Below are 13142 nucleotides of genomic sequence, written 5' to 3'. Positions count from 1 at the left end.
TCTGCTTATCTATCTATCCTTTATTTATTTATTTAATATTGATTGAGAAGTTACTATGTGTTAGGCACTGTGAGAAATGCTGAGCATACTGTACAAAAGCACATCCCAGTCCTGCCCTCATATACTTCACAGATTAGTGGGCTGGGCAGACCTTACCACATAGTCATCCAGAGCAGAGGGCAGACTTACCAACTGAGTTATGAGTACAGAAAGGAAATGAATACGATTCTGCAAATCCTGATCTGGGTTGCGGGTCAGGGAAGGCTTTCCGAAGGAGGTGGCACTTGGATGAAGATCTGAACCAGGAGCAGGAATTAGATTGGAGTGGGACAGTGTGGGTTAGGGGAGTGTTCCAGGAAGAGAGAACAGTGTATGCAAAGGGCCTGTGATGGTGTATTTAAGAGGCTGGAAGGAGGCCAGCGAGGGAAAAGTGGCACAAGATGAGCTCAGTGAGTTCAGGAGAGGAGGGCCAGATCAGGGTCTCAGAGGCTCTGATGAGTTTAAGTTTTGCTTATGGGTGTTGGGAATCATAGGCAAGCTTTTTAGGAACAAGAGCGGCTGGCATGTCGCCCCAGACCTTCACCCCCGCAGTGGCAGAGCTATTCTCTACCTTGTCCAACACTGTATCCAGAGCTGAGAAGAGTGCCTGGCATGGAGTAGGTGCTCAGAAAATAGCTGCTGAATAAATGAAAGCTGCAGTCATTCAAAAGAGAGACAACAGTGGCTTGTACCGGGCAGGTGGAGTGGAGATGAGGAGTGGATGGATGGACTCTGCAGATGTTTAGGAGGCATGATGGCGGCATGGGGGGAAACAGAGGCTGTGGGTAGAGCTGAGGAGTGTGATGAGGATTCCCCAGTGGATTTCTGATCTGCATAACAGGGGAGAACAAGTCTCTTCAGGAGCAATGAGTGTCTTCCTCAGATTGTAGCTCCAGAGGAGATCCAGGGCAAAACACCTGCCAGGCTCCCAATGCATCCAACAGAGATCTGAGGGGATTTCTGCTAAACAAGGAATGGTGATAACAAAAATAATCAATTATATCATCAACATTATAACAAACACCACAAAAATAGCTTATGTCATCTTCTACATTTGTGAATCACTTATTTTTGTCCAAAGTGAAAGTGTATTTATTCAATTACAAAAGCAGTATATGCATATGTCCATTATAAATAATTTAAATTCTAAATATATGTGGAATATAGAGAGTGAGGGGGCCTTCTGACCTCTGGAATCCCTCTCTTCAGAGACAGTCAAGCTCAACAGTTGGTTCTACTTTGTTTTAGGACTTTTATTCTTCATGGCCTCATTTATTCTCTGAACAAATGCTATGTGGAGAGTCTAAGCAGAGACTATCAGCCCATTTTACAGATAGGGAGATTGAGGTGCAGAGAGGTGCTGTGGCATGCCAGAGCCAGTAGCTAGGTCTAGAATCCCAGTTGCCTGACACTCAGAGTAGTTCTCTTCTCTTGGAATCTGCTCCTAGTGCCATGGCCAGCCCATTTCTGTCTGGGCTCTCAAGGGTATATATCAAAGTGCTGAGCAGTTGACCAAAGCCATGAACTTATGTAATTGGAGTGACTCAGTGAACATTGAGATGAAAGATGTTGGGAAGGATATGAGAGGTAACTTTTGGGAAATAATTACTGTCACAGAAGCTCTGGGAGAGACAGACATCTATTGGTGGGGGAAGAAGGGATTTTCAGGGGTGGTTTCCCAGCAAAGCTGTGGTCTCGGGATGACATTTTTTTGTCTCACCAGTCTGCTGCTGACATCGGGCAGATCCAAGAACTGCAGCTGCAGGTGGAGGAAGCCAAAAAGGAGAAGCATAAGCTTCAAGAACAAGTACGTGCTCAAAGGCGTCATAGTGGGGGAGGAAGGAAAGGTTCCCTCTGAGCCCTTAAACTTCAGCTCCTGAATACTGTCACTTGTGCATTTATTCATTCATTCATTCAAACACTCACTCACCTCCAGATGAATTGAGAACAATCCCAGCAGACAAGCACACACGCACACACGCACGCACACAACACACACACATACTCTTGCCTGTGCCTGTCCCATATCCAGAGATGACTCAAGCAATGAGACTCATCAGCTATTCAGTGTGGGATTTTCTCCTTCTGAGAAATGGCTCCAAGGAGAAAGGGATGGACTGTGCAAGTCAGAATGTGGTCTTTTGTGAAATCTCCCTTTGAAGTCACGGTCCCTCTCAATATCCCTGGCTTTCCATCATTACCTAGTAGGTTGCTGTTATCCATGAGATCCTCGAAGCTTTTCTAGACTGTTGCCTGTGCCTGCTTAGAGTGACTGTCAGAGTGACCAGGTGTCAAGCAAACTACCACAGACACCGAGTAACAACAAACACAGCAAAAATAATATCAGCAATGATCATTTGCTGGGTGCATATTATGTGCCAGGTCTCCTTCAATCCTCACAAGAAAAATGAAGAAACTGAGGCTCAAGGAAGGGAACTCACTTGCCCAGACTCATCTAAGTGGAAATTGGTGAAACTGGGTTTTGTGCCTGGCTCCCAAACCCATCCTTGCCTGTGTCCTTCAATGCCAAAACTTGTTGCTCACAGACTAGCTTTGCTCCTTTATCATAGCAGGCAAAGAGGTAAGAGAAGCGCTGATTAAAAGTCCTGTTTTGAATTCTGAGGGCACAGGAAGCATCACCTCCCAGTACCTGAGACCCAGAAGCAGGATCTGATGTGAGGGTCCAACGAGGGTCCTCAGATTGGGACCCAGCAGTTCTTGCTTGTGCAGACACTCAACATGTAGCTCCTGAGCAGAGAAGGAGGTGGAGTGAATGGGCCCTGGGGCTGGATCCTGTGTGTGTCTGGGATTCAGGGCCAGCAGGTGACCAATAGGCCTCTCGGATGTGCCCCCAGTTGCAGGTGGCCCAGATGCGCATCGAGTACCTGGAGCAGTCCACTGTGGATCGAGCCATCGTGAGCAGACAGGAGGCGATCATCTGTGACCTGGAGAACAAGACGGAGTTCCAGAAAGTGCAGATTAAGAGATTTGAGGTACTTGGTGACATGTAAACACTGTTGCAGCCTACAGCAGTTAAAGCTTTTGTGTAAGCTCCATCCATCTATCTACTAATAAGCCTTGATCTGGATATACATAACTCATCCATCTCCCACCCAGTCTCTCCCCTCCCTCTTTCCTTCCCCCCTCCCTCTTTCCTTTCTTCCTTTCTTCCATCACACACAATCCCACAAACCACCTATCTGTTAACTTATCCACTGGCATCTATTTCTGTCCATCTCCGTCCACCATCACTGGTCCATTCATCCATCTCTCCCTTCCATTTCTTCTTCTTTCTACCTTTATTCTTTCTTCTCTTCTTCTAGTCTTTTTTTCTTCAGACCCCAACTGCTCCAACTTCCCATCCTTTTATCCATTGGTCCAGTTCTGCTCCTCTCCCTACACCTACTCATCCACGCATGTGCCCAGCACTCATTTGAACAGATGTTTATTTTGCACTCAGTGTGTGCTAGGCCCTGTTTTCGGTGTATGGAACGTATATGTATGACACAGATTCTGCAGTCCAGAAACATAAGGCTTTGTAAGGGATGTGGGTGAGATACGTACATAAATATCCATGATATGGGGAGAGGGCTGTGGGGTTTGGAGGACAGAGATCTTTTCAAAGCTAGGGAATCAGAGAGGCTTACAGGGGGAGATGGCATTAATGCTGAACCTTGAAGGACAGGTAAGACTTGGATGGGGTGGGGTGGGGTCCAGTAATCACATTTCATTGCACTGGAGCTGGAAGCAAAGGTGTTTGCCTCCAGCTCTGTAGGCCAATAAAATTGGACATTTACAGAGGGACGTCATTATTGTCAAAATCCTCTTATATCAAGCCACTCTATCTGAGGGTTGACAGTCATGTGGGACATGTAGAATAGGCCTCACCTAATGAGTGAGAAGATGACCCCAGAGAGGTCAAGTGATTGGTTCAAGATAAAGCCAGGCAGTGTCAGGGGTAGGAGGAGGTTTACACAGTACCTTCACTCCATGCTGGTCCCGGGTTTCCATTTCTCTGCAGCCAGCTGGCTTCACCACAGTATAACAGTGTAGACAAGGGGAGGTTTTATCCCTCACTCTGAAGCCTTTTTTCCCAATCCCCCTGGGGGCATTTGGTCTCTGCTATGGATGAAGAACAGAGAGATTCTACACCTTGACCATCAGTGACCCTTGGAATTGCTCAAGGGATCCCTCAAGGCATGACTGTCTCTGTAGATCACCATGAATCTTTGATCTATGATCTTTTAAATATGTAATGTTGGGCTCTATCCTGTCATTTTTTTTTTTTTTTTTGTCTTTTTTCCATGTCCGGCAACGGATCGCAACCCTCAGTGTTGCCCCCGTACCGGACCGGGGACCGGCAACGGGACTGCAAGCCTCGGTGTTGCTTCCGCGCCTCGCTCAGCCAGTGAGCAGGAACCGGTCTGTATGTGGGATCCGAACCCTATCCAGTGCGCTACTGGGCCGGCCCTAAACCTGTCATTTTTTAACTTGGTTTTAGCATAGCCAAGTGATAACAGAGAAAGAATGACAATTATGATAGGAAAACTTCAAATTGAAAAATTCTGTCTCCAAATTTACATTGTCTTTCTGCCACCATTATTTGAATTTAGTAGAATCATGGGTCCTTGCTGCAGAGAGATGGGGTACCTCGAGGAACAGTTTGAGAACTACTCTTCATCCTTCTACCCCTCCTGATGCTCTTTGAAATTGTTGCTAAGCTCCATTTGAAAGATGAAGGGGAGCTGAATAGTAAATCTTTTTTTTTCTATTTTTCACTATCTGATCTGAAGTCTGTTCTTTCCTCTGTCTGTGGCTGCTGAAAAGGGGCTCAGAGTCCTTAGCAAGGGCCTGAAATATTCATGCAGTCTCCTTCTTATGTCAACACGCGAGTATTTGTCCATCAGGATCGATTGGTTCCAGGCTTGTTGGCCAACTAATGAATTTTGCAGAACAGCCCTTGGGTTTGTTTTCTGTCGTGTGATGCCCAAAGCACTTTTATCTCTATTGTTTCATTATGTCTTCATAGATCCCCCCTCAAAAACCCCCAAAAAAGGAAAAATGCCTTAAAATATTAAGGCTGAGGTTCATGAGAGATTATTTGATCAAGCACCCTCATTTTATAAATCAGGAAGCCGAAACCCATATTGGGGAAGAGGTTTTGACCCCCAAAATGGTTCTCCCTCCACAGTACCACTCCACCTCCTAAACCCTGGGATGAATGGGGCTGCCATAAATATTGATAACTCCCAATTCTTATCCAGCATGTCCTATGTGCCAGGCACCGAGCTAGGCCTTCTGCATAGCAACACATTAGATCCTAACAGCATCTCTGGAACACAGGTACTATCATTGTCCCTGTCATTCAGAGATGTTCAGCCACCTGCCCAAGGTCACACAGCAGGAAGAAGAAGAGCAGGAAGAGCTAGAGGTGGGATTTGAGCCCAGAACATCTTAGAAGTCAGGGTTCTCTTTGTTATATCACACTGCCTCTCAGAATAGCAGCTATCATTTTCTGTGTTTTTAAAGTAAATTCTTCATTTTTTGCAGCAGAAGTCAGGATTCTTATCCTGATTACTTTATGAAAACAGAGATTTAGCAAAGGATTTCTCTTCTTGGAGCCCTCTATTCTGTGCCCCCCCGGCCTCTAACTCCAAGGTGGGCATGTGCTCTCTGTCCCTCCCAGGTCCTGGTGATCCGGCTTCGGGACAGCCTGATCAAGATGGGCGAGGAGCTGTCACGGGCAGCGACGTCAGAGTCCCAGCAGCGGGAGAACAGCCAGTATTACCAGCGGCGTCTGGAGGAGCTGAAGGCTGACATGGAAGAGCTGGTGCAGCGGGAAGCAGAGGCCAGCCAGCGGTGCATGGAGCTGGTGAGTCCTGTCCCCAACCCTGGCAGGCTCTTATCTGACTGAGGGCTTAGGATGGGTCTCATGGGTCTTTGGGGTGGGTGGAAAGCAGGGAGAAACCAAAAGGGGGTTGGCTGAGAGATGATGCTGCCATTGGCTGCAAACCCTGGGGGTGGGCCCAGAGTAGATCAATGGCATTCACTGCTGCTGGATGGCCGTCAAGTGTGTTTACATCTGAGACTCCAGACATTTTTTCCTGCCTCACACGTCCACCCCAATAGCAGGGCAGCTTCATGCAATGAGGAGAGAGCCAGTGTTTATTCAATGACTGTCTTCTGCTGAGTCTTAATATCTGTAACATCATGACAACCCTGAGAAGTCAGAATTATTACTCCCATTTTACAGATGAAGAAACCGAGGCTTCAAAGAGGTGAGAAAACTCATCTAAGGTCATATCTAGTAAATGTAGAGCTACTTCTGGGCTATTAAGAACAACAACAAGGGCCAGCCCGGTGGCGCACTGCGCTAGTGCGCCGCTTGGGAAGTGCGGAGGCGCTCCCGCCGATGGTTCGGATCCCACGTACAGACCGGTTCCCGCTCACTGGCTGAGTGAGGCGCGGGGGCGACACCGAGGGTTGCGACCCCATTGCCGGTCCCGGTCCAGTGCGGGGGCGACACTGAGGGTTGCGATCCGTTGCCGGACATGGAAAAAGACAAAAAAAAAAAAAGAACAACAACAAAAACAAAGGATAAAAATGATAATGATACAAGCACTCGCGATGTGCCAGGTTCTGAGTGAGACATTTCTCATTTAAATCCTCATAGCAGAACTGTGAGGTAGGTGCTATTATAATGTCCATTATACGTATGGGAAAACAAAAGCACAGGTATATCGGCTTGCCACGTTGAAGCTCAGAGTTGTATGTTCATTTGCTCACAGTCACATATGAGTAAGAATTTGAACCCAGGTCTTTCCAACTTTGAAGTCTCTGCTTTTAGCCACTAAGGCCCCTGGTGTGATCCAAGGAACATTTTAAAATGTGATTCTCTATCATTTACTGTATTGTTCTAAGAATAGTTTCCTACAGGGATCACAGAGCTTCTGAGAGTGCCCACGTTGCCTTTTCCCCATGAGACCAGGCATCTTAAGGCTCCAGATTTCTGATTCTGTGACCCAGAGGACGTCTGGCACCCGCTTTGCACACCACTACACAGCCTTCCCTGAAACAACCCACAGCATGCCAAGACCTGGCCCAGAGGGATCTAAGTTATGGTCATTTTCTCCTTCCCACACTATCCACTCCAGTTTTGCAACAAGTCTCACCAACTTGCCCTCCTGCAGCAAATGTATTTCTTGAGCCACTTTCTCCCACAGCCAGTGTCATTCCCATCAGCTTCGCCCTTGACAAGCTGGCTGCCTGGCTCTTCTGTGTTGGGGGAGGGGAGGCACCAAGAAGAGACAGAGGTTCCCAGACAAGTCCAGGTCCCCTGACTGGCAGTTCTCCACCCCCATAGTGCTGGGAGAGAGAAAGGCTCTTTCCTCCAATTGACAGAGTAACTTCCTCATTAACCAGCCCTGCTTCTCATGCAGCTGAGTTCTCCTCCTGCAAGCTCTTGCTGGAGGCGAGAGAACATCCCGAGCTTTCCTCCTCTGATGTCTCTTTTAACTGGCCAGACACTCAGGCATTCTGGCCAGATCAAATAGTGCTTTCCTTTCTCTCTTTCTTGCTGTCTTTTTCTGTGTCTTTCCTCTCCCCTTCTCTCCTCCTCTCTCCTCTCCTTCTCGCCCCCCCCCTTTTATTTTCTTTCCCTCTCTCTCTCTCTTTTTTTTTTTTGTTGCTTTTCTCTCCCTGTCCCCATTCCTGGGGCCATACTCAGATCTTTAAAGGTCCCAAAATACTAAAAGATTGTAATGTAGCCCCACATATGAATCAGAATAGAAATAACATAAAACTGTAAAGCACAAAGCTTGTGTGTATGCTGAAATTAGATCTGCATCTTTCTGTGTTTTCTGATTGCAAGATTCTGGATAAGTTTATTAAGGATGAACTTTTCTCTTTTATTTTGATGTGTTTGTGGTTAGAGTGTTAGTTTCCAAGGGTTGCCATAATGAATGACCATGCACTGGGTGATTTAAAACGATAGATGTATTCTCTCATAGTTCCAGAGGCCAGAAGTCTGAAATCAAGGTGTTAGCAGGGCCTCTGACGGCTCCAGGAGAGAATCCTTTCTGGCCTTTTCCAGCTTCTGAAGGTTCCAGGCATTCTTTGGCTTGTGGCTGCAATACTCCAACCTCTGCCTCCATCTTCACCTGGCCTTCTCATGTGTGTGTATATGTTTCAAATATCCCCCTCCCTTTTTCTTACAAGGACAGCTGTAATTGGACGTAGGGCCCACCCTAAACCCAGGTTGGTCTCATTTCAAGATCCTTACCTTAATCGTATCTACAAAGACCCTTTTTCCAAATAAGGTCACATTCACAGGTCCCTGGTGAACATATCTTTTGGGAGACCACCCTTAAACCCACTACAGGAGGGGAGGGCATGTACCTGTTGGCTGGTGTCTAATGTCATTCAGCACATCCTGTTGTTTTCTCTGTGATTCTGTGGGAAAGCAAGGCTCAAAGGGACAATGTCAGGCTAGCAGGCTCTTCCTAACAGTGGATGTCCCAGACTCACCAATCTGTTTGCCTTCAAGTATGTCCTTTACCTTTGGGCCAGTAGCTCAGTCAGTTAGAGCATGGTGCTGATAACATCAAGGTCCAGGGTTTGATACCCGTACTAGCCAGCTGCCAAAAAAAAGAGAAAAAGATATTATTTATCTTTCTATGAACTTTTTGAAGTACACTGGTACANCCCCTTTTATTTTCTTTCCCTCTCTCTCTCTCTTTTTTTTTTTTGTTGCTTTTCTCTCCCTGTCCCCATTCCTGGGGCCATACTCAGATCTTTAAAGGTCCCAAAATACTAAAAGATTGTAATGTAGCCCCACATATGAATCAGAATAGAAATAACATAAAACTGTAAAGCACAAAGCTTGTGTGTATGCTGAAATTAGATCTGCATCTTTCTGTGTTTTCTGATTGCAAGATTCTGGATAAGTTTATTAAGGATGAACTTTTCTCTTTTATTTTGATGTGTTTGTGGTTAGAGTGTTAGTTTCCAAGGGTTGCCATAATGAATGACCATGCACTGGGTGATTTAAAACGATAGATGTATTCTCTCATAGTTCCAGAGGCCAGAAGTCTGAAATCAAGGTGTTAGCAGGGCCTCTGACGGCTCCAGGAGAGAATCCTTTCTGGCCTTTTCCAGCTTCTGAAGGTTCCAGGCATTCTTTGGCTTGTGGCTGCAATACTCCAACCTCTGCCTCCATCTTCACCTGGCCTTCTCATGTGTGTGTATATGTTTCAAATATCCCCCTCCCTTTTTCTTACAAGGACAGCTGTAATTGGATGTAGGGCCCACCCTAAACCCAGGTTGGTCTCATTTCAAGATCCTTACCTTAATCGTATCTACAAAGACCCTTTTTCCAAATAAGGTCACATTCACAGGTCCCTGGTGAACATATCTTTTGGGAGACCACCCTTAAACCCACTACAGGAGGGGAGGGCATGTACCTGTTGGCTGGTGTCTAATGTCATTCAGCACATCCTGTTGTTTTCTCTGTGATTCTGTGGGAAAGCAAGGCTCAAAGGGACAATGTCAGGCTAGCAGGCTCTTCCTAACAGTGGATGTCCCAGACTCACCAATCTGTTTGCCTTCAAGTATGTCCTTTACCTTTGGGCCCTGAGAAATTTCCACCGAGAGAAGAAAGAAAGTCGTACTTTCTAATAGCACCCATTTATTCATTCAACATATATCTATTCAGCACCAACTATGGGCAGGGCATAAGGATAGGAATTAGTGAGTAGGGGCAAGAAATCATGAGGTGCCTGCTGTGTAGACACTCACAATATGGAAAAAACAGGGCTCAGTGGAAGAGTTAAATTTGAAGTTGAGTCTTGTTGCTGAGGCCCCTCCCACTGGTGGCCCCTCCCCTTTCCCAGGCTCCTCAGGAGAGCTCATCCTACCTGTCTATGTCCATGCCTTCAATTTGCCTACCCACCCAGATCCCATTCCTGTAAGAAAAGGGCAGCTTGTCTATGTTGTGCATTCTATCTAACCCTGCAAGGAAGTCAGACTGTGGTTCTTTCTTTCATTCATGTGATATGTATCCATAGTTTTTACTATTGGTCAAGCCCCGAGCATGCTAGATGCTGGGGATCCAGCAGAGAACAGGACCCAACCTTGCCCTCAAGGAGCTCACATATGGGAAATACATAACCACACGGGAAAATATAACTAAAGCCATTGCTAACATATTTCACACAAATATGGAGTTTCCTCCATAATGGGAGCTCAGAGCTTTCGCAGGCAAAACAAGGGGTCGTGTGATCTGAGGGATTTTTAGACAGCCAGTTGGCACCAGATCTCTCTCCCATTCCCACTGTCACCACCACAAATCCATTTCTTAGGGTAAAGCATTGCTCTCTTTACCTTTCATTTTTAAAATTCAAATCTCCCTGGAAGGGATAGAATAAATTCCCTAACTCCACAGTCCCAGCGTTCATTCATTCATTCCCTCAACAAACATTTATTGAGCTGTTTTATGCTCAGGCCCTTTGCAGATGTTATCTTCTTTAACACTTAGCATCACCCCCAGCAGGGGCAGGGGTGTGATGTGCCCAAGGCGGCAGAGTCAGGAGTGAGAACTGGGATTGGTGTCCCTGTGCATACAGTGCTAAAGCTATCACTATGACACCCCATTGCCCTTTCAACCCAACCCTGCTTAAAAATGGCTCTGCTGTGGGAGACCAAAAAAGGATCTGGCTCCCTGGGCCCTGATGAAAAGCAAAAAGATGTTGATGGATCTTCTGTCCACATTCCTTTCCGCCTGTCCCCAGCCTGTGCCATTTGTCACTGCTGGTGTTGGTTTAAAGGGCTGCAAGTAGTTGCATGTGAATGATTTATACCCCCAGCTGACTCACCGGCACATCCAGATCAGGATCAATTACCCCTCCGATGGAACTTCTCTTCCTGGAAAAAAGAAATATGAGGTTTTGCCATTAATTTTAGTAAATGTACTGTTCCTGGTGACTCTAGGAGCTATTATGGAGGAAAGAATATTCTGGCTCTAAATCATTCAAGTCCCTTTGTCATTGGAGTAACAAGGCAGCTCATCTGTGGATTTATATCTTGTTTTTCAATAGTTACAGAGCCCAGAGGACACCACCTTGGCCCCAAAACAGGGTATCCAAGGAAAAAGGGGTGTTTAAGGAAGCTGGAAGTGTGATGGTGACAGGAAGGCTTGCCCTCTGCCTGCTCTCAGCCAGATGCACCTATTTTCAGAGGCTGCACCTATTGAGTTGACCCTTCATCACCTTGGTCTGACTTTCTAGTTCCAACTTTCCCCTGAGCCGGGTGTCCTTTTCACAAGTTTCCCAAGTGGTGGAAAACTTGGATGGTGCCTCTGCTCACTCTTAGAGCACCCACCCAGTGACCCGTGGAGGAGGCAGAGAGGAGGGGGAGGAGGAGAGAAGGAGGAGGGGGAGAAACGATGTGCCAGGTTCTGAGTGCCCAAGCCTAGACAATGAGAGCTAAAGAAGAGCAAGGGAAGCAGGAAAGAGCAGTTTGGGGTGGTGGGCGGGGAGACAGAATAAGGGATCTTGCAATTGGCATGTGGTGTGGGGGAGATGCTATGAGAAAAAAGGAAGAAAAGAAGGAGGGGTGAAGAGCCTGTGTTTAAATCTGATTTACCTCTGACTTTCTGGAGACCTGGACATTGCCTGACACACAGCAGGCATTCACTAGACATTTGCTGAACCCTGGTTTCCCCATCTGCAAAACAGAGGGGTGTAATACAACCTATCTTATTGGGTGGGTATGAGGATTAAATGAGATAATGTATGTAAAAGAGCCAATGATAGCACATAGTAGGCACTTAATAGGTGCTACTTTGTTTTTTTCCTCCTTCCTTCTCCCACTCTCCTTCCACTCTCTAACTTTCTCCCTCCACTCAGACTTAATCATGAGTCTACCAGCTCCATTTCCACGTCCTGTACGATGCCCACTATGGGTGATGGTGATGATGTTAATAAGAACTAGTATTTGTTTACCACTTACTGTGCAGTGGGCACTGGGTTAAGTCCTTTATGTGAATTCTCTCATTTAACCTTCACCCTGTGAGGTAATTATCCCTATTTTGCCAATAAAGAAACTAAGAGCCAGAGAAGTGAAGCAAGTTCTCCAAAGTAACATTCCCAGTAAGTGACAGAGTCAGAACTTGAACCCAGATCTCACCCACTCAAAGCCTATCTTCATAAGTTTTAGGCACATAGTATTTACTCATTCAAGCGTATTTTTTAAAAATCATAAAAATTGAGATAGCTTTTGATTCTGTAATCTGGGGTTTCTCAACCTTGGCATTTCTAGCCTTTTGGATCAGATAATTCTCCCTTGTGGGGGCCTGTCCTCTGTGTGGGAAGATGTTGAGCAGTCACTAGATTTTTATAAGCCAGCCCTTCATGGTCTCAATTTCCCTGTGTTGGTGCTGGAAATAGATCTAACAAGCAACAATAACTTTTTTCTAGGGAAGGGCCTAGTGGAGGGGCCTGAGAACCTGGGGAGTGGCTTGAAACCCAGGGGTGTGTCCTGTAACTTGAGCCAGGGAAACTGAGCACTTCTTATCTCATGCCCAAGGTCCCAGGGCAACTGGAGAGGGGGACACATCAGGAGGGAACTCAACCCCCAACACACATAGGAAAAATACAGTAGTGGTTTCAGCAAAATTCAGTCCTAACCTTTCCATGACCCAGAGGCGACTTCACAGTAGAATCTAATTCTGAGTGGGACTGAAGGCCTCACTGCAGACTGTGTACTTTTAATAACCACTCCTATTCAACATAGTGTTGGAAGTACTAGCCAGAGCAATCAGAGAAGAGAAGGAGACAAAGGGCATCCAGATTGGAAAAGATGAAGCCAAACTGCCACTTGTTTGCAGATGACATGATCCTATATATCGAATAGCCTAAAGCCTCTACAAAAAAACTCTCGTAGTTGATAAATGATGTCAGCAAAGTAACAGGATACAAAATCAACACACAAAAATCAGTAGCATTTCTATTCTCCAATAGTGAACATGCAGAAAGGGAAATCAAGAAAACTTGCTATTTACAATAGCCACCAAAAAAATAAAATACTTATGAATTGAGTTACCCAAG

At 46.1% G+C, this 13142-nt stretch overlaps 1 protein-coding gene across 2 annotated transcripts in view; it reads left to right on the top strand.

Moving 5' to 3' along the window:
* The window catches only part of LOC103593392 (unconventional myosin-XVIIIb-like), a 145007-nt gene that overhangs the window by 62392 nt on the left and 69473 nt on the right, over nucleotides 1-13142 (top strand). For both annotated transcript variants that reach the window (XM_008576355.1, XM_008576354.1), the window contains exons 11-13: nucleotides 1763-1846; nucleotides 2895-3032; nucleotides 5726-5911. In XM_008576355.1, coding sequence (XP_008574577.1) covers nucleotides 1763-1846; nucleotides 2895-3032; nucleotides 5726-5911 — 408 coding nt within the window. The remainder of the gene's footprint in view (nucleotides 1-1762; nucleotides 1847-2894; nucleotides 3033-5725; nucleotides 5912-13142) is intronic.

The sequence above is a fragment of the Galeopterus variegatus genome, unplaced genomic scaffold (genome assembly GCF_000696425.1).
Source record: "Galeopterus variegatus unplaced genomic scaffold, G_variegatus-3.0.2 Scaffold1337, whole genome shotgun sequence".
NCBI classification, from domain to species: Eukaryota; Metazoa; Chordata; class Mammalia; order Dermoptera; family Cynocephalidae; genus Galeopterus; species Galeopterus variegatus.
The sequence above is the reverse complement of the archived record's forward strand: the minus strand, read 5'-3'. Positions and strand labels throughout refer to the sequence as shown.